Source organism: Cyprinus carpio, chromosome B7 (assembly GCF_018340385.1).
Source record: "Cyprinus carpio isolate SPL01 chromosome B7, ASM1834038v1, whole genome shotgun sequence".
Classification (NCBI taxonomy): Eukaryota; Metazoa; Chordata; class Actinopteri; order Cypriniformes; family Cyprinidae; genus Cyprinus; species Cyprinus carpio.
This window is the reverse complement of record NC_056603.1, coordinates 35,120,523-35,141,935: the sequence shown is the minus strand read 5'-3', so window position 1 is coordinate 35,141,935 and position 21,413 is coordinate 35,120,523. Positions and strand designations below refer to the sequence as shown.

The 21,413-nt window shown below is 38.8% G+C and overlaps 1 protein-coding gene across 1 annotated transcript in view; it reads right to left on the bottom strand.

Annotated features, from left to right (window-relative positions):
• Positions 1 to 211: 211 nt before the first annotated feature.
• Positions 212 to 21,413, bottom strand: part of mrc1a (mannose receptor, C type 1a) — a 225,771-nt gene continuing 204,569 nt past the window's right edge. Inside the window, exons 23-30 of the mRNA XM_042728415.1 lie at positions 15,346 to 15,451; positions 14,861 to 15,093; positions 14,248 to 14,413; positions 13,802 to 13,954; positions 8,358 to 8,474; positions 8,111 to 8,272; positions 7,970 to 8,002; positions 212 to 915 (exon numbers count right to left, since the gene is read on the bottom strand). Of these exons, the coding sequence (XP_042584349.1) occupies positions 677 to 915; positions 7,970 to 8,002; positions 8,111 to 8,272; positions 8,358 to 8,474; positions 13,802 to 13,954; positions 14,248 to 14,413; positions 14,861 to 15,093; positions 15,346 to 15,451 (1,209 nt within the window). The 3' untranslated portion in view covers positions 212 to 676. The remainder of the gene's footprint in view (positions 916 to 7,969; positions 8,003 to 8,110; positions 8,273 to 8,357; positions 8,475 to 13,801; positions 13,955 to 14,247; positions 14,414 to 14,860; positions 15,094 to 15,345; positions 15,452 to 21,413) is intronic.

The window sequence follows — 21,413 nt, the reverse complement described above, 5'->3', positions numbered from 1 at the left end:
CTTATTTGAAATGATTGATATATATATATATATATATATATATATATATATATATATATATATATATATATATATATATATATATTAAGAGATTGAGAGATTAGTAGTTCATGTACTGAAACCGATATCTTGTGCACTCATGTAGATTTTTGTAAGCTTAATAGCTACGTTTACCCCTAGAGAGAGAGAGAGAGAGAGAGAGAGAGAGATGTAGAGTGTCCTGATACATGTTTATTCAAAGAAAGGAGAGAGAAACGAAAGATCGCAGATGTTTATAAAGCAAGAATTGGTTACAGGAACTATGATATAGAGGAAACATCCATATACAAAACATGTTAGACTGTACAGACTTCTTTAACTGTATCTAAAACTGTAATCCATGTTTGTCTTCTATCATAAGTTCTTTAATTAGTTGGAATGACAGGTCAAAAATGTTTCTATAAAATAAAGAGCATTCACATATAAACACACAGTGGGCTCATCTGGAACACAGGTGGGCTTAAATTATACACATGTATTTTTCCCCCCCTTAGATTTATAAAGTACTGTAGTTTAAAACTCAAGATTAAAATTTACTTTTGGATGGGCTTTAATGGGGTCACTTCCTCTACTGTCATAGTACGGGGTGAGTATGCATGTCAGTGTGTATCTGTATGTGAAAGTGTGTATGTTTGTGTTAGGCATGCTCATTCTGTTCAATATTTGCAACAAGTCCCTTTGTATCAATTGTGGCAGGAGACCGTATCAGGTCAGAATTTATGTAGAGTCTGTTGTCAAACGTACATTCTCCAATCACAGGCCTGGGGATTTTCTTAAAAAACAAAAATGTTGCAAGCCCTGCCATAGCAATGATGACCAAGACAACCCCTACAGCGATACCAGCAGAGCCATGAGGGGCCTCTTCCACCACAGTGACTGGAATGCAAAAATAGAAATTAGTAGCAACATTAAAATATGTCTAGAATATGAATTTAGAGATATATGTATGGCTATTTTATATTTAGGGCTGTCAAGAGTGATAAGAATTTTGAGGCCACACCCCTTGTCAAAGAAAATCTTCTCCTGTAAGGAGATACTCTGATATAAATGTCTGTCTGCCTGTCTCTCTCTCTCTCTCTCTCTCTCTGTGTGTGTGTGTGTGTGGAAGCCCACAACCTTATTTAAAAGATTTCTATTTCAGGTATAATAATGTATGCTCATCAAGTTTTTAAACTGACAGTTTAGTTTGACACAGAGCATGGTTCATATGAAAAATTGGTGAAAATATAAAAGCTGTCATGTGGGCTGCTAGGTACTGTGTGTAAGAGGTGCTCTGAGTTTTGTCACAATACAACTGTGCCGTGATTCATGCAAATATGAAAACGACTCCATCCAAACTCATCCAGGGAGTAACCAGTGCATACAATGAGTAAGGTATGGGCCTGCTTAATTTGTTCTAACTCAGGGGTTTTAAACCCTGCTCCTGAAGAGCTATCGCCCTGCAGGGTTCAGCTCCAACTAATCAAATATACTTGAACCAGCTAATCAAGGTGTAAATGGATACTTGAAATTTACCAGCAGTTGTGATGAAGCAGTTATCTACAATCATGAAAAGATAAGCCATCTAGTCTAATCACATTCTTCTTTTTTCTTTTCTTTTCAACAGTCTTGTTTTCCAAATTTTGCCACAAAGCCATGTCTCCGACCTTGTCGTTGCCCACCTCAAACTTCATCTAGCCATAGATGAAGTTTCCCAACATTTTTTTTTTTTTCCCGCAGCACAGTTTTAATATGTAAAAAATCCCACGGCACACCTCTAAGCATAAAAAAAAAAAAAAAAAAAAAAAAAAATTAATAAATAATAAAAAAGTTTTTTTTTTTTTTCAATAATTAAACATGGCGTCATCAGATTTGATATTTTGGCTTTATATATGATCAGACACTTGTGCTTAACATTTTCTGAAAATCATACTCAAATGGAGTTAACAAGGTTTGTCCATCATTAGAACGGCCACATCTGAGGCAGTAAATTAATTGCATTACATTTTCATCAGTTTGCATGTTTATTGTACCTATTTGGGCACTCAGTTTCTCTTGTTGTTTAATACATTTGGCCAAAATGTCATGATATAAAAGATGAACAGCTATGCACAGTATATTTAAAATGTGCAAAAGTGTATTAGCTACAATTAGACAGCAAATGCTAAGACTCCTCTCTGCTCTTTAAACACAAAAACATTAGTCTTTATAGACAGTGTTTCTTGAGTAAAGGAAACATTGTACTTGTTTAAACATCAGTTCTTTATATATCCTTACATTGCAAAGAAGTAGGCGTCTGTCTTCAAACTGCGCGGCAATTCATTCTGAATGGTGGCGGGGTGACTGACAATGAGGATTCAATGGCGTAACGAGGTTTAGTCACAAGCTCTCTTGAATGCTTTTCATTGGTTAAATATTTTTAAAACCCACAAACCGACATGATGACCAATAGCATAGATTTAAAGGGGTCATCGGATGCCCATTTTCCACAAGTTGATATGATTCTTTAGGGTCTTAATGCAAAGTCTATAGCATACTTTGGTTAAAAATTCTCAATGGTAGTGTAAAACAACACCCCTTTTACCTTGTCAAAAACAGCTCTGTTCACAGCAAAATGTTTCAGTGCATGTCCCTTTAAATGCTAATGAGCTCTGCTCACCCCTCTCTTTGTGGGGTGACGAGATGTTCTCATGAGACTGTAAACTTTAGCCGCAGAACTTGCTATCTAGCACATTATTAGGAAAGGTGATTTGTAAAGATTCATAAAAAACCCTATACTCATTTCTTCTGTAGGTGAAGCTGGATCATGAATAATTCACGCGAACAGACACATTTAGGTAGATCAGGGGTGCATTCCCTTCAAAAGCAAACATAATTATCTGCGTCTTCAGCAGCTCAGATGTTCGGAGTAAATGACAACTGCTATGTTCATTATTACATCCAACAACAAAACACCTCAATCGCTTAGGAGAGAATCTTGTCTACCCCTGCTCCGGTGTCAAAACAATAGCGGACCGTTTCAAGCCCACTCAGGCCGGGTCTACGCTTAAACGCCAGTGTCAATCAATAGTCGTGGGAGGGGCCTCTGCAGAACTATGTCACTCTGCCAAGAATCTCAGAACAGCTTGATTTGAGAAAGTTATCATTATTAATGGGATTTTAAAAAAAGCACTAGGTGAATTTTTATCATTAAGCGGTGGATGTGTACACACACTGCCAACACACATTTATGTTCAAACAACACATAAAAGTGAATTTTGCATCCGATGACCCCTTTAAAATAATAATAACTAAATATAATAGAGATAAGGAAGTTTTTGATAATTTTCCACGGCACACCCAACAACCTGTCACAGCACACTAGGGTGCCGCGGCACAGTGGTTGGGAAACACTGGCCTAGGAGATGGAAATGCTGGACCAATCAGACACATAATTATTTTCAGTGCTTGAAGTGAGCACTTCTATATTTTAGTCTTTATAGTATCTGCACTTTTTTTATGCATACTGGCACATCTGACATGTTGCTGGTACTCAGAGTCAAAGCGTCAGTGTCTGGGTGATTAGAAATGACACTATATAAATCACACTAGCAGGTGGAGTCACCTCTCATCTCGACAAATCACGTGAATGAAAGCAAGCGGAGCCTGTCTCAGGGGTTTTCAATGAGTGCAAGAAATATGATTTTTTGCAGGTTTAACATAAATCATATCTTTTTTTAGCAAGATTTCACGTCAGTTTTAATTAAATATGGCAAAGACAGTACCCCCAAAGGATAATTTAAAGCCATAATGGTGTTAAATAAGAAATGTTTCAAATAGTTCCTTTCCGAGGGAACATCGAACTGTGTCCTCTAGCGGTCGCTACGGGGAATGCCTTCGGCATGACCGGTGTCTGAAACATACATAAAACCATGACAATAAAATTGGCTGGTGACAGCCTATGACACCACTACCGGCGCGACCACAGTATAAAAGGGTGCAAAGAGAACACGTCATCCTCTTCTTCATCTTCAAAGGGACTGTTTTGTTTGAAGCTGCTTACCGTTAAGAACGTGGTTCTTTCAACCATGGAGCACTAGTAAGGTGTTTCTCACGTGTACCTGGCTGATGAGTTGAAAAAGGGTCTTTCCCTTTCTCGCTCGTCAGTCATGGATAAGAGTGAGCTGCTGGATGATGATGCCATTTCTGTGACGTCATCCCAGCCTGGAAGAGCAGGAAATGTTGGATGAGGATAAGGAAACTGAGACTGAGTCCTCCCAATCCTCCTGCCCTGCATACACAGAGCTGCTTGTGGTTATGGAACATGCCACCGCGAGACTTGAATTGCCGCTGAAGCGGGCCAGGAAGGTGACACCTCGTGGTTGTCTCAACGAGCATTATCTTTCTGATAATAACCCTCCAGTTTAGTTGAGCCTTCCTTTTCTTCATGACTTGGAAAAATCCTTTCTCTTCACGCATTGATAGATTTCAGCAAACTAGTTATGCGAACATCGAAGGGGTGCGTGAGAGCGGATATGAAAATATGCCCCCTACTGAAGAGACGCTAGCTTGCTTGAACTTTATGGGCGAGACATCTTCTTTTAAGGCTCCCTCCTTGCCATACAGACCCCTTCAAATTACATCTCATCTGAATGGCATCTGCCCTCCACTAAATATTTTTCTGGTCGACTAGTAGTCATTCATTTTAAGCATTAGTCGACTAATCGCACATTTATTACTTAACCATTAAAATCATTATAATGAGCCTTTAATTGCCTACACAGCCTAATAAGTGCTCAAGCACATGCATAAAGCTTGCCACAGCACAGCGGCAGATGTAATCATTATGAATTTGTCCAGGAAAAACAGTAAGGTGGCTGCATTAACGTTTTAATAATGTATTGATACACTAGTGCTTTCTTTGTTTTCAGCTTAAGAGATGAATTTGGTGGCACAGACTCATCATCTCCGCAGTGGTGGATGTACCTGTATGCATGTTTCATAATAATAACATAATCTGAGAATATTTGTTTTCCATTTGAATTTGGTTAATTTGAAAGTAGACATTTCACTCTCTCTATATATATGTTTTTCATGTCTGTAAAGCAAGTATACACAGAGTTTCAGAGTTTCACACTCAAGTTCACAGAGACGGCAGAAAGTGCCTCTTGTTTGCTTTCATTATTTTACAAAATCTCAACGTTCTGTTGTTGTTGTGAGTGCACACAAATAAACAGTCTAATTACTCTTATCTGTATGACCAAAAATGACAGTATTTTAAGAGCAAGAGAGCGCACCGGCGCCTCCATCTGTCATGCAGTGAGCGCTGCTGCTCAGCTTTCACACTCCATACAGAAACTTCAATAGCGCACATTTTTCTAAGTTAACAATAGTGTGCTGCTCCAAGTTTGTCACTTGAATAGGTTTGGCGCCACCTAGTGGCAGTTCTATGCAAAGTGAGTTCAGAGTAAAGCACATTTCCCTTACGGTCAGTTTCTGCCCGATCTTTGGATGCCATCATTTGTTTTGTGTTTGTAAAAGCATCAACTGTAAGTTAATTATTCTTTACATAATACTTGATTATATATTTTTGCACATATTTGTGATAAATTCTTTGAAGCTTTGATTTGATGTAATTTTAGTAATAGCCTCTAACTCAGGGATCCTCAAATCTGGCCCACAAGATCCACTTTCCTGCAGAGTTTAGGTCTAACCCTAATCAAACACACCTGAGCATGCTAATCAATGTCTTCAGGATCATAGGAAAATTACAGGTAGGCGAGTTTGATCAGGGTTGGAGCTAAACTCTGCAGTGCATTGGCCCTCCAGGGCAAGATTTGAGGAACCCTGCTCTAGCTGTTAGCCTAGCTAACAATGTGTTGATTTTATTCTACTTTGATAAGACAATTCCTCTATTCCAGTTAATATTTGTATTTGCCGCTATGTTTGGTTATCTGGTAATCTCATTAAGTAAAATGAGTACATCGATAACATTTGAGCCTTTTTTCAGTTATAAGTCAGAGCTGCTTATATGCATATTCTTTGGTTGTTGTATAATTATTCTGATTATTGTTTGTTCACTTTTATTTTTTATTTTTTTTTTACAGTTTTACTCCTAATTCATAATGTACACCTCAATGGCATCTTATTAAAATGACAAAGACTAAGGCGAATCCTGACTCTTCTGTACTTTATGGATGGAGTTGATTGAGCAGCCATGTAAAGTTGCTAATACTTACATATTTCAGATAATAAGCCATATTTGAGGTTGATGAATGACCTGGCTGACATTGGAAAGAGAGGGGCTTCTCCTTGCTGATGCTCTTCCCCTTGTTTAGGTGCAACTGACCTTTTCGTTCCTGAGATAGGAGCCCCAGGCCCCACTCTGCTTTTGTATTCTGAAGATACCTTCTCGGTTGAGCTGGATAGCACTCCCCTCTTCCAAGAGGTTCACCTGTGAACATGCTCCGTTAGCCATACTAGGTTGTTAGGCCCTGTCTGCCTCCCAAATAGGCTGCTCTCTTGGTTGAGCTTAGTGTGCTCCTCTTGCTAAAGGGTCGCCTGTGTGCACAGTGCTCCCCAATCATATGCTTATGCTCCCATCCATAGACATGATGATCTAGTGGTCTGGTTCTGTGACTTGAAGCCGTATGGAGTGCTCTGCTACTCTTAAGCATGTTTCAGTCACACCAAGTCCCTAGGGCTGTCCTGGTCTCAGGTGACCTTTAGTAACGGTACTTCTAAAATCCATATTTATGGTAAGTGCGCACGCTAGGTCTTTGTGCACTTCTCTAAAATCCATGTTCATGGTAAATGTGCATGCTCAGTTTTTTGTGCCCCACTCGGCTCATGCATCCTTGATGATAACTCTTTAGACAGGGTGTTTGCTACTAAACTCCTGGAGTATTTTGTAGATCCTCTAGCAGCTCGTTACTCGCAACCTTGATACTCGAACATATCCACTTAAATGAATCTCATTGCCTATCTGATTCCAAGCCTTTAAGCACTTCCTGGGATTCAGGCTTTCTCAAGCTCAGCCCCTAACAGGTAAGTTCATTGTGGCATACAACTCAGGCCTTTGGCAATTATTTGGCTACTCCCTTGGTTATGTTTGAGTTGGTACTTAGTGCTCGCCTTGGTACTTGGCTTGCACTCCCCTCAGCATCAGCATGGCTGCATGGGTTTATTGTTCCCCGTAGTGACCGCTAGAGGATGCAGTTCGAAGTTAGCCCTTTTATACTGTGGTCACGCCGGTAATGACGTCATAGGCTGTTGCCGGTCAATGTTATTGTTGTGGTTTATATGTATGCTTCAGACAACGGTTACACCACAGGCATTCCCCATTGTGACCGCTAGAGGACGCAGTGTCTCGTCCCTTCTCAGGAAACTATGGTTACATATGTAACCTGGGATGATTTTACAAGAAGTGACTTTAGATTTTTTATTTATTTATTTTATTAATTCATTCCATATGTTCAAACGGCTGACTGAACAAAACAGTTTTCTTTATTAATGGGCCATTGAATCATTGATTCACCCGACTGGGTGGGTCAGGAGCATTAATTGCATTAAAGAATTTAATTAGATTAACATGTTAAATAGACATCCCTAATAAATAGATCAGTAGACAAAGATTGCAGGGAATGCTGGGCACAATCGCACTCGTGACCAGTGTGATAGCCCCCAAAAAACTCATCTACAGGGTGTGTGTGTTGAATATGGACACTTGTGTTGGTGCTATCAAACAGAATTAACTGGAATTAAAAAAATAAAAAATAATAATAATTTAATAGGCAAATGTGTGATATATATATATATATATATATATATATATATATATATATATATATATATATATATATATATATATATATAATAACAATAATAAAAAGCATTCATTTGTAAACTTTGACAGCCCTAATTATAATTAATTACAATTAACTCGCAGTACTTGAATGTATGTATTACATACGTGGTATTGATGGTTTCCCTGTTGGTGGTATAACTGAAATATAAAGACATTTTGTACATGTTTATGAAAGGTAATCTCTAATATTAAACTGAATGTTAAAAAAAAAAGAATTGCATTTGTATATTTGTTCAGACAACTTACCTTTTGCAGTCTTGCAAATGTAAGGCTTGTAAGAATTGCAGTTTGTGGTACTCCACATACCAGTGTTTGACTGGACTTCCACACAGCTACCAAAATCACTGGGCATCTGGGGTTTCCAGTTTGTGTAATCTACAACCAAATTATCAATCCACATCCATTCTCCTGTAACACACAAATACACACACATCAGATGATGCTTCTGAGATCATTTTGAGTATTGTTTGTTTGGATGAAATATATTTCTAACCCATATGACTGCGGTGCATGCCAATCCAGAATGATTTTATTCCATCCTGCATGATCTCAATATTTCGATTAATAAACATGGATTCTGTTGGGTCTTCGATACTCACCAGTGATGCTCCTGAAATTAGAGATCAGTAGTAGTAGAATTTTTTTTCAGTCACCAAAAAGCAAACAAAAAGTGGTCCAATAAAAGTGGGCAATCAAATGTTGTGTTTGTCACATTTGGAGCTTGAACATTTTTCAAATCATTTTCTCACTGTGATGGCCAAGAAAAAAAAGTCATACTCTCACAGAAAGTCATACTTTCAATAATAGTATCCCTATATAGATGCAATACTACACTCAAAAAAAAAATGCTTGGATAAAAACAACAATTTCAGGGTTATTTGGAAACCTGGCACTGGGTAAATATTGAACAGAACACATGCTGGGTTTTATACATTAACCGATTTGCGGGGGTGCCGGGTAATATTTTTTCCTTTCCTTTTTTTTTTTTTTTTTTACAGTGCTGGGTCAGTCAAACAATTAAAGTTTTTTCATTTTAAATAATAAAAATGCACAGTAGGCTATACACTATACTCTCTCTCTCTCTCTCTCTCTCTCTCTCTCTCTCTATATATATATATATATATATATATATATATATATATATATATATATATTATTCTATGTCAAGTCAATCTTTAACAATCATAAAATACTCAAAAACATTGAGTAAAGGTTTTAGGGGCGTGATAAGAACAGCAAGAGCAGACAATCTGTGGGAAGAAAACCACTATCAGTAGGCTGTTCCAGTTCAATGACTTATATTCATGACTTATCTTACATTCATGTTAGAAAAGTTACATCAAAAACAGCTTCACCTCATGCCATCTTATCTGACAGACATTTAAGTTTCAACCCATCAAATACATAGCTTGATAATGCGTTGCTAGCGCAATGGATCTGTAACACTCCCATTGTAATCAGTGGAGTGCACACCAACTTTGTTGAATGTAACAGCAAAGTCCCTTCATGTTGAGGCCCTGGTCGCACATTCATTGGCGGGAGGTGAAACAATGAAACATCCACACGTTGGTGCCGGCGTGTCGTTTGCTTTGAGTGTAGATCCGCTGGATGCTGCATTTGTAGAAGGCTAGCATTCTAAGCGAGGTTAGCTGTGATAAACATTAAAAAAAATGGAGACTACAGATGTTTTACTAATAATTTGACTTGAATACAATTTAATACAAACCTTAATTTAATTCAGGAAGTTTCCTGTCAGTCAATTTCCCCTTCAGGAATTCGAGCTGCGTCGAACGCTTTGGAAATGCCTTCAGTGTGACAACACTCTGAATCGTGTGTGTAATAGGACCAATGGATGGACACGATGCAGTGGAGACAGCGGCAGCTTCTGTCATTCAGCGAAGTGCTCTGTGTGTGCATGTCTTATTTATTGTTGTCTGTCACTGTTTCAAATGAGAAAGCTATGCCAAAGTCTAAGCACAAGACAGATAAAGGGGGTGATAAAGGCAAGCAACATTTTAGGCTGTGTGTTCCTCCCTGCCCTTGCTGCATCACGGGTGGGGATACACACAGCCTTTGTGTTGTTTGTCTATGAGCGAAGCATACCGAGTCAGGTCTTGAGGGGGCTGACTGTCCGCACTGTGAGTGCCTCTTTAAGGAGGGTGCCCTTGCCATCGCTCCCCGTGGCTTTGGTCCCACGTCTGCTGAGGCAGCGCAGCGATTGCTGTCATGGGGTTCCCCAAGAAACTGTCATCCTCCAAGGAGCGCAATGGCGAGAGCGCAGACGTACCACCCAAGTCTGCACAGTACGAGAAGCCAGTGGAGGTGATAACTCACGCAGTGGCCAAGTTAAATCTTGAATGGCCTGCCGAGAAGCAGGCTGAACCCTAAAAGAGCAAGTTAGATGAGCGTTTTTTTGAGGTCTTCCCTCCACGCCAGGGCATTTTTCAACACTGAGGTGTCGAGATTGTGGTTGAGACCATATTCAGCCCACCTCTTTAGTCTAACGTTAGGGGACTAAGTGAGCGTGGCAATGGAGCGATGCCCCGGGTTGAACAGACACTCATGGGTTATCTGTCTCCCTGTGTGGCATCATCTCTAAAAGCCCTGGCACTGCCCACCAAGCCGCTATGCAGTACATCAGCGCTGGCGGGCAAAGGGTACAAGGCAGCAGGTCAGGATGGTGCTTGCCTTCATACTATGGCAGTTTTGCAAGCATACCAAGCAGACATGCTGAAAGAGCTGGATGAGGGTGAGGAAGTTAAATCTGATGACAATTAAAGAGAAAGACAGAGTCTTCCTCCTCAACACCCCGCTTGCGCCTTCTGGCCTGTTCGGCGATGCCATCAATTCCATCATCAACAGGTTTCAGGAGGCTTGTAAACAAGCGGCAGCATTTCAGTGCTTCTTGCCTCACTGCTTTCTGGTTCATGGGGCTGCTGGACGGGAGCAGCCCCAGCCATGTGCCTGCTCCTCGTACAGAGAGGTTCAAAAAGTGACCTGGAGAGATTGATTGCCTTAGTAGATTTTCTGTCAGCATGGAAGCTTCTGCCAAAAATCTTAAGATGGGTCCTGCAGACTATAGAAAGAGTTTACAGAATTCAGTTTGGTTCTCCTCCACCTCGTTTCAATGGGATCGTTTCCACTGTGGTGGGTCCCGAGCTGGCTCTGGTGTTAGAACAAGAAGTAAACACTCTTCTGAGGAAGGAGGCTATTGAGGTGGCCCCTCCTCTCAACAGAGAATCCGGGTTCTACAGCCAGTATTTCATTGTTCTGTAGAAGGAAGGGGGGTTGTGCCCGATTTTAGATCTGCAACAGTTGAACCGCTCAGTTAGGCGACTGAAGTTCAAGATGCTTACGACCAAACAGGTCATGTCTCAGATCAGGTCCGACAACTGGTTTGTCACGGTAGATCTAAAAGACGTGTAATTTCCATGTCTCAATCCTTCCTCTACCCAGGAAGTTCCTGAGGTTTGCTTTCGGGGGCGAAGCTTACCAATATTGGGTTCTTTCTTTTGGCCTTTCATTCTCACCCCAAACTTTCACGAAGTGGGTGGATACTGCTCTGGCTCCACTCTGATTCCAGGGCATCCACTTACTAAATTATATCGACGATTGGTTGATTCTAGCTCAATCGGAGCAGATGGTGTTTCGACATCAAGTTGTCGTTCTCGCCCATATGAAAGAGTTGGGGTTAAGGCTAAACGCAAAGAAAGGTGTACTTTCTCCATCACAGAGGACCATTTATCTGGACGTGGTGTGCGATTTGACTACAATGCAGGCACAGCTGTCTCCTTCTTAGATCGAGTAAATCTTCACTGCAGTCTCGAGAGTCAAAGAGGGCTGGTCACTCACTGTCAAGCAGTTTTAAAAACTGCTGGGTTCGATGGCAGCTGCATCCAACGTGATACCTTTTGGCCTGCTGTACATGAGACCCCTAGGGAATCTCCTTTCACTAAGAGCAGTTCAGATTCCTGGGCATATCAATCAGGGTGCAGACAACCTGTCGAGACAGGAGCTGAGGCCCGGGGATTGGAGACCCTACGCAGAGGTGGTCAAGTCAAGTCACCTTTATTTATATAGCACTTTAAACAAAATAGATTGCGTCAAAGCAACTGAACAACATTAATTAGGAAAACAGTGTCAATAACGCAAAATGACAGTTAAAGGCAGTTCATCATTGAATTCAGTGATGTCATCATGCAGCTCAGTTCAGTTTAAATAGTATATGTGCAATAATTTGCAATCAAGTCAACGATATCGCTGTAAATGAAGTGTCCCCAACTAAGCAAGCCAGTGGCGACAGCGGCAAGGAACCAAAACTCCATCTGTGACAGAATGGAGAAAAAACCTTGGGAGAAACCAGGCTCAGTCGGGGGGCCAGTTCTCCTCTGACCAGACAAAACCAGCAGTTCAATTCCAGTCTGCAGCAAAGTCAGATTGTGCAGAAGAATCATCTGTTTCCTATGGTCTTGTCCCGGTGGTCGTCTGAGACAAGGTCTTTACAGGGGATCTGTCTCTGGGGCTCTCTGGTGGTGTGTCAGATGTTTGGCCATGCTCAGGTGTTTGCGACTCAGGAGATATTGCACTGTCCCCTCTGGCTCTCTCTGACTCATTCAGCTCCACTGAGGCTGGATGCCATGTTACAGATGTGGCCGAGGCTTCGTCTGTACACCTTTCCGCTGAGTGCTCTGCTCCCAGAAGTTTTGGAGAGACGGGGCTGGGTCCATATGCTTCTAGTAGCCTCGTTCTGGCCTGGCTGTGTATGGTTCTCGGACCTGATTTCCCTTCTCGACAGCTCTCAATGCGAGATTCCCGTCAGGAGGGACCTCCTCTCACAGGCGGAGGGTACAATCTTTCACCCCCGCCTGGAGCTGTGGAAGCTGTGGATGTGGACCCTGAGGGGGCACAACTCATAGCTTCTGCTCTCTCAACCAAGGTTGTTGAGACCATCCTCCAATCCAGAGCTCCCTCAATGAGGAAACTGTATGCCCTGAAGTGGAAACTCTTCACTTCTTGGTGTAGAGATCGCCAGCTTGACCCAGTTAAGGCATCCTCGTTTCCAAAGCAATCGACGCAGCTTGAGTTCCTGAAGGGGAATGCCTCAAGGTTACGTATGTAACCCTAGTTCCCCAAGGAAATATGACGCTGTGACTCCTGCCATACTTCCGGCATTCCTGTGAGTGCTTTCTTCACTATACCAGAACCTGCCGCTGTATCCAGCACAAGTGCTTTTATAGCTTCCTGGTCACTACATCACCCCTTCTGTGACATCGTGTCCATCCATTGGTCTGATTACAAACACGATTCAGAGTGTGGACACGCTGAAGGAATTCCCAAAGCATTTGACGCAGCATCTCGTTCCCTCAGGAAACTAGGGTTACATACGTAACCTTGAGGCGTTTTCTTTCGGAACAGAACACAAAAGGACTATTGACAATTTATCCAGTTTAAACCAGTTTACCACAGTTTACCCAACATTGGGTTACACTGACCCAGCACTGGGTAGGTGTGTGAGAGGGTTCATCATTTGTTCTGACAGTGAAAATGACCCAGCAGCTGAGTTACAGGAGAAAAAAAACAAAAACAAACAAACAAAAAAAAAACCAACAAAAGAAACCATATTTAAAATAACCCAATAAAATGACTCAACAAGCGGAACAGCATTTGAGTGAGTGAATGAATGAATGAATTACATTTTTTAGACTGTGGAAAACCTATCACCTGTTTAAAAATTTGAACAATAACCCAGTAAAATGACCCAAACAGGCTGGATCCAGCATTTGGGTTAAATAAATAAATACATACATACACATACATACATAATACACACATAAATAAAATAACCCCAAATTTTTTTTTTTGAATTGTGTGACAAATTAAAACAAATACATTTACTCTTGTACACTTAAGTTCTTGTACAAAGTAAGTAATGCCTACCCATTCTCATGCATTCCACTGTGGCATGAGCCCAGTTGTCAGACCTAGAGGTCATGAAGGCATAACAGTGTCCTCTAAAAGGTATCCAGGTTTTATGCTTCTTTGACTCAGGACAGTTCCCTGGCATCTGAGGTGGATCTGTGGGAGCAATGTCTTTGGGGCAATGGAAGGATGTTAGAATATTAACTTGGTCTTGAACTAGAAATTCAACTTATAAAAAGTATAAGCACCACTCTAAAAGTGTCTGTTTTAATGTGATTATGCCTGAAATGAGAATTTTCTGCTTAATTTTATAACAATTAATTAAATTATATTAATAAATTAATTAAATATATTACAAATATATTAATCTATCAATTATATTAATAAAATTAATATACAAAATTAAATTTACTATAGTAAGATAATCTACATGTTTATTGCTTGCAGAATGTTGAATGAAATACCTGTGGATTGCTTGCACAGGGAATAATACTTGTTGCTGCATGCAGTAGTTTTCCAGTCACCATCCGTGTCAATATATACACAAGCTAAATTATTTTTGGGCTCTCCTGTTGCCCATTTACTGTAGCTTAGAAGCCAGTTGTCCACCCAGCGGTACCGACCACTTGTCTAAAGCAAACAAATTTCATTGTTAAGATTCTTGACCTTACCAACATGTCTTAACATTCTAGCAGTGACTATGATTTTGCCATGTAGAAGATGTTTAACATCTTTTCTTGTCCCTGAACAACATTCCTGTCAAACAAACTCTTCACTCTAACCCTAATTTTTGATCCGAACCATAACCTATACCTAAAATCAGAGGCAAATTATACGAGATAAGAATGTTGTTAAAGACCCAACCCCAGCACTAATCTTCAAAGTCTCACTGGTTGATCATAGTGTTATTCCATGATCCACATGGATACTGATCCAGGAACATTTGTTACATGGCAAATGTTTTGTTACCCATTTGAGCACATTATGTTGGCTTGACACTGTAGTAAACTTTTTTTTTTTTTTGAATTCTTACTTTATGCATATGGGAATTTTAATTTTTTAAATTAATTTTTGTACCAGGTTGCTATTGAGACCGATCCACAGAGGCTCCTTAAGTTTGCTGACTCTAAGGATGGTGTAAGCCTGGCTGATGGAATCAAGCACACTGGCAAGGTCAGCATCATCTGCTTTACACTGTCTCCTAGCTTCATCCCAGGTCATTTTCTCCATCTGAACCTTGTATGAATCATTTGCCAGTTTGAAGAAATGTTGTGGCAATGCTGTTGTCACAGGATGAGCAAGCTGAGAGTCTATAATACATAGGTTAAATACAGGTTACACACATTAGGTGAAATTCGCTAAATAAATGAACAGTGACCTGGTCTAACAATTACTGCTTACCAATAAACTGGTTTGTGTTTTAATACAAGTCATAACATTATACTGTAGAGATTTGCTCGAGCTGTGACCAGTGCATTTGTGATATAATTAACTAAAATCATTGTATTAACATTATTTCAGATACAAATTTTACAATGATTTGATTTGATGATTGATCCGACCTGTTTTCCTTTTGCAGATGAAACCTCTTTGATCTTTGCAGACTTCAACTTTCCACACACCTGTCATCTTTTCTGGGCTTCTAACCATGACAACACAGTCAAAAATCTGAATGGAAAAGAGTTCAGAAAAATTATCTCAGCATAAAAAAAGAAACAAACAAATATACAAAAGTCAAAAAAAAATTTTTGTAAAATTTCCACGCGAATAAAAACTTAATCTTCATATTTATATATTACCACTGTTCTCTCACCCAGTACCCCCACTCCACTCCTTCTCACAAACACACTTGGTCTTTACTTAGCTTGCTAACAATTATGTATACAATTCGAATAAACATGAAAATATTAAATAAATAAAAGAGTAATTAGTATAGCAGTTACTTAATATATACTTTTTTTTATTGTTACCATTTGTCACCAATGTTCTACTAATTGCTACAATGGCTATATGTTAGCTGTGAAAGATACAAATTTAGATACAATTTGCACATAATTTTTCAGAGATTCATATTTACATATTTTCAAGGCAAGAGTGAGAAAATGATTTCAACTCTGGTAGCCTCAAAGTCAAGTACTGTGCCTCTAAAAAAAAACTCAACTGGAGCTAATATAAGCCCTAATATGTGCCAGGCTAGGCAATAATTTGTTGAAGGATTTTAAAGACCAAAGTATACTTCACTTTTTTACGTGTACTCAAAGGAGAGTATACAGTGCATGTGACACAAATTTCGTCATCAGATTAGTATGCACTAACTGAAACATGCCACTCAATTTTTGTAGCATGTGTAGGTCGCATAAATGCATTGAATTTGTTTTGCAGTAATCAGTTGTTCCACAAGGTGGCAACACTGTCCTGGGCCGTTGTTTCAAAGTAGAAAATTAAACTAAAGAGGCAGAACAACAGCAACAACAAAATACCAGAGATGCAACAACAACTGAAGAGGTGCTCATGTACCTGTAAGGCAGGGCAAGGTAAGGCAAGTTTATTTATATAGCACATTTCATACACAATGGTAATTCAAAATGCTTTACATAAAAGAAAAGAAAATAATAATAAAAAATAATCACAACAATACAAGGAATTTTAAAACTTTGAATATAATTAAAATGGGTTTAAAACAGTTAAGAATACGAAATGATTATACATAAAATATAGTGCAATCAGTTCCGACATTGCACAGTGCTCATTCAATAAACGCACAGCTAAACAAATGAGTTTTGAGTCTGCATTTAAATGTAACTATTGTTTTAGCACATCTGATCTCTTCTGGAAGCTGGTTCCAACTGCGGGCAGCATAATAACTAAAAGCGGACTCTTGTTTTGTGTGAACCCTTGGTATTTCTAACTGACTCGATCCTAATAATCTAAGTGGTCTGTAAGGTTTATATTCAGTTAACATATCTGCTATGTATTTAGGTCCTAGGCCATTGAGTGATTTATAAACGAGTAAAAGTACTTTAAAATCAATCCTAAATATAACTGGAAGCCAGTGTAAGGACCTGAGGACTGGTGTGATATGCTCAGATTTTCTGGTTCTAGTCAGAATTCTGGCAGCAGCATTCTGGATGAGCTGCAGCTGTCTAATGGTCTTTTTGGGAAGGCCGATGAGAAGACCATTACAATAGTCCACTGCTGTGATAAAGGCATGAACAAGTTTCTCCATGTCTTGACTGGAAACAAAACATCTGATTCTTGCAATGTTTTTTAGATGATACTATGCAGATTTAGTTACTGCTTTGACATGACTACTGAAACTAAGGTCTGTCACCAGAATCACACCAAGATTCCTGACTTGATTTTTAGGTGTTAGACCCCTAGAGTCAAGGTATACATACACCTTGAGAGCTTCATCTTTGTTTCCAAATGCAATGACTTCAGTTTTTTTCCTTGCTTAACTGAAGAAAGTTCTGGCACATCGAACTGTTAATTTCATCAATGAATTAGCAGAGTGAATCAATGGGGCTGTAGTCATTTGGCGATAATGCTAGGTAAATCTGGGTATCATCAGCATAGCTGTGATAGGCAATTTGGTTCTTTATTATTTGACTTAGTGGGGGCATATACAGGCTAAACAAGAGCGGTGCAATAATGGAGCCTTGTGGGACACCGCATGTCATGGACGTCCACTTAGATTATGCTCTCCTATACTCACATAATAACCTCTCCCTTCTAAGTATGACCTGAACCAATTGAATAGCATCCCAAAAAAGCCCGACCCAGTTTCTCAGTTTCTTTAGTAGTATGTTATGATCGACAGTGCCAAACGCAGCACTGAGATCTAGTAGTACCAGCACTGATAATTTGCCAGAATCAGAATTTAAGTGGATATCATTTATTATCTTAATGAGCACAGCAAGTCTCTGTGCTGTGATGCGGTCGGAAACCAAATTGAAAATATCCATTTGAGTTTAAGTATTTGTTCAGCTGATTAAAGACTACCTTTTCAATAATCCTGCCTATAAAAGGAAGATTTGATATTGGTCTATAGTTGCTCAATAAGGTGTTATCAAGATTGCTGTTTTTCAGAAGGGGTTTAACAACTGCAGTTTTCTCAGGGAGTTTGAAAAAGTCCCAGAAAGAAGTGAGGCGTTCACCACTTCCAAGAGATCTGCTTCCAAACTGTTAAGCACCCTTTTGAAAAAATATGTGGGTAGTTTGTCAAGATAGCAGGTTGATGATTTAAGGTGATGTACTATTTCTTCCAAAATTTTGCTATCAATTTCTTCAAAAGCAGACATAGTATCTTCTTTTTGATATTTCAGTCAAATCTGTCTGACCTCTGCATAACTTGGGGATGTGATACTATTGATCTTCCTGATATTATTGATCTTCTCAGAAAAGAAGGAAGCAAACTCATAGCATTTGCTGTCGGAGAGCAATTCACTGGCAATCCGACTTGGGGGGTTTGTCAGTCTCTCAACAGTAGCAAAAAAAGAGTGAGTGTTGTTTAAGTTACTGTTTACAAGGTTTGAGAAGAAAGTTTGACTAGCTGTGGCTAGTTTCACATTAAAAGCATGAAGGTTGTCTTTATAGATGCTATAGTGAATTTCAAGTTTCTTCTTCCGCCACATCCGCTCAGCTTTTCTGCATTGTCTTTTCATACTCTGTACTGCTGTTGAATTTCTCCAAGCTGATTTCTGTCTGCCATTCTTATTGCTGACTTTCACAGGTGCAATGTCATCAATAACATTCTTAACTTTTGGAGAAGATCAACAGAGTATGCAGAAATGCTTGAAGTTAGAGATATAGCCTCCATAAATAGCACACTAGTGTTTTCGTTAATGCATCTCTTTCTGACAAAGAAAGATCTAGATTCAGTGGTAGCAGACATAAATATATAAAAGAAAATACAGAAGTGATCAGGTAGTGATACGTCCTTAATAACAATGGATGAAATGTTTAGACCACTACTGATGATTAAATCTAGAGTATGTTCACATTTGTGTGTGGGTCCATGCACATGCTGAATCAGGTCAGAAGTGTTTAAAAGAGTTATAATTTCTTTTGTAGTTTTGTTTTCTGCATTATCTTTGTGAATATTAAAATCCCCTGCAATAGCAAAACAGTCAAAATAGCATTTTTGTGAAATAACAGTGTCAAGGTCCATAAAAGGTATGAAAGTCATCATCAGAATACTCCATCTGCCATTAGAAATGCAATCTGGGTTATACGAAGCGATGGGAGCACTTTTACGTAAGCGAAGAAAACAAAAAATAACAACTTTATTCAACAATTCCTTTGTCAATGGTCTCCTCTGTGTCTCTCCATATCACCGTATGCTGTGTATGCTCTTCTGTATCATCCACGCCACAAGGATGCGCTGTTTCTACCTGTATTTAGCTTTGATTTGAAAGAGAACAGATCATTATTTTTGTTCGATTTGGTGATATGGAGAGACAGAGAAGACTGTTGACAAAGGAATTGTTGAATAGTCATTATTTTTTTTTTTTCGCTTTCAAAAAGTGTTCCCGTTGCTTCATATAACCCAGATTGCACGTCTGATGGCAGATGGAGTATTCTAACGACGACTTTAATACGTTTTATGGACCTTGACACTGTTATTTACTTGGCAGTCTATGGGACAGTCACCGGCCTCCTGGTTTTCATCCAAAATATCTTAAATTGTGTTCCGAAGATGAACAGAGCTTTTATGGGTTTGGAACGACATGGGGGTAAGTGATTAATGACAAAATTTTCATTTTGGGGTGGAGTATCCCTTTAAATAGAGCAGCTACACCTCCACCTCTCCTACAGTTCTGCAGACACTCATGAAAGTAAAGTTAGGAGGGTCTGTTACATTAAGGATTGTAGCACTGAAGCTGTCTTCTAGCCATGTTTTGTTTAGAAACATAAAATCCAGGTTTGTTTAGGTTGTCATTGATTAGAAATTAGTTATTTTTTTTAATGAGCGAATGTTTAAAAATGCTAACTTAATGACATTGCATTTTGTCTCAGCAATATTAGTTTGATGCATAACAGGGTGCAGATTAGATGAGTCAGCCGTACGGCTTGAGAAGGCCTTAGACTTTCTATCACTTGATAAAATAGAAATAGAGAAAACTACAGGCACACTGGGTTCCCAGTTGTTAAATCATCTTGTTTACACATGTAACCCTAGTTCCGTGAACAGGGAAGAAGACACTGCATCAATAGCTGGCACTGTGGGAACACCTCCAGTTAGCCTGTATAAAACTTATATCAATTTATTGGCTGATGGTGCTGCTAGCGATGGCCTCTACGCTGCTGCATCACTGGTGCTTTAAAAGGATGTATCATTTCCATTATGCATTTCTGCAAAGGAAGTCATATGCAGTAACAAAGGAGTATGCATTACCACGAAATGTATTACCAAGATGTTCCCCTGCATAGGTTCACTCAATGTTGCATCATTAGGTACTATACTGTACCCTTCTATGATGTGACTTTCAGGATATAGATAGGAAAATATATTTGGGTAGTTGACAAATATGCAGTAAAAAATGCTTTTTTGTAAAACAACATTCGTTGGTCCTTCAACTTATTAAAATTGTCCATAGAGTTTAATAACAGGATATGGTGTCACACCAGAGGACAAAGATTTTAGTGTCATAATGTATCAGTTTGATATGCTTTTAGAAATATATGGATGAAAAAAAAAATCTAAAATAGACACTTGTAAAATTATGCCTGAGGTATTTTTATTAACAATTGTATGCTTTTCTTTAAATTTATAATAGCTGAACATCCTTGAGACACACCATATGACAATTTTGAGATTTAGCTAAAAATAATAATAGAAATAATAATCTAAGTGTAATAACAAAGAAGTTTTTATGACAATGGTTCCATGTAAGACAAAAATATTTTAAATGATGGCAATATTAGTTATTTAAGTTTTTTATCTTGTGACAGTGAAAAAAATTTCATGTCATGCAACAACCCATTTAAGCAAACTTTTAAAACTTTTTAAAATGTAATATTAAAGAGTTTAACAATTGCTTGAGAGAAATGTATAAAAATTCAGTGAGATTAATGCTTAAAACAAAAGCACCTGGTTATGAAAATAGAAATATAATAATAATAATAATAATAAATGGGCTGGCATGACAGGCCAGATTATAATGCAAAAATAATCAAACATAAGTGTAAACACATTTTGAAATATTTAAGCAGCACCAAAGTGAAAGCAAAAATCTGAGACGAGACACGAGATAGGGTTCACAAGAATGAGACTAGACAAGATTTTTTCACTATTTAAAGAAATCTTTATGATACAGAGTAGAGAACTGCACTGCCGCGGGAGTACCGCGGGACCCAAAGCAACAGGGTGCGGTGCGGGACAACACTTGATGGGCTAGTGAGGGCGGGAAGAGACTCGTGTGTGAGCGGGATTCAGGAGAATAAAATGATTGACGGGACTCCCGCAAAATAGAAATGATCATATAAATATAATATTTATATGATAATAATATAAATTGTTATTTATCTGTTGCATCAAAAGCAAAAAAAAAAAAAAAAAAAAAAAAAAAAAAAAAAAAAAAAAAAAAAACCTTAGAAAAAAAAAAAAAAAAAAAAAAAAAAATTTATA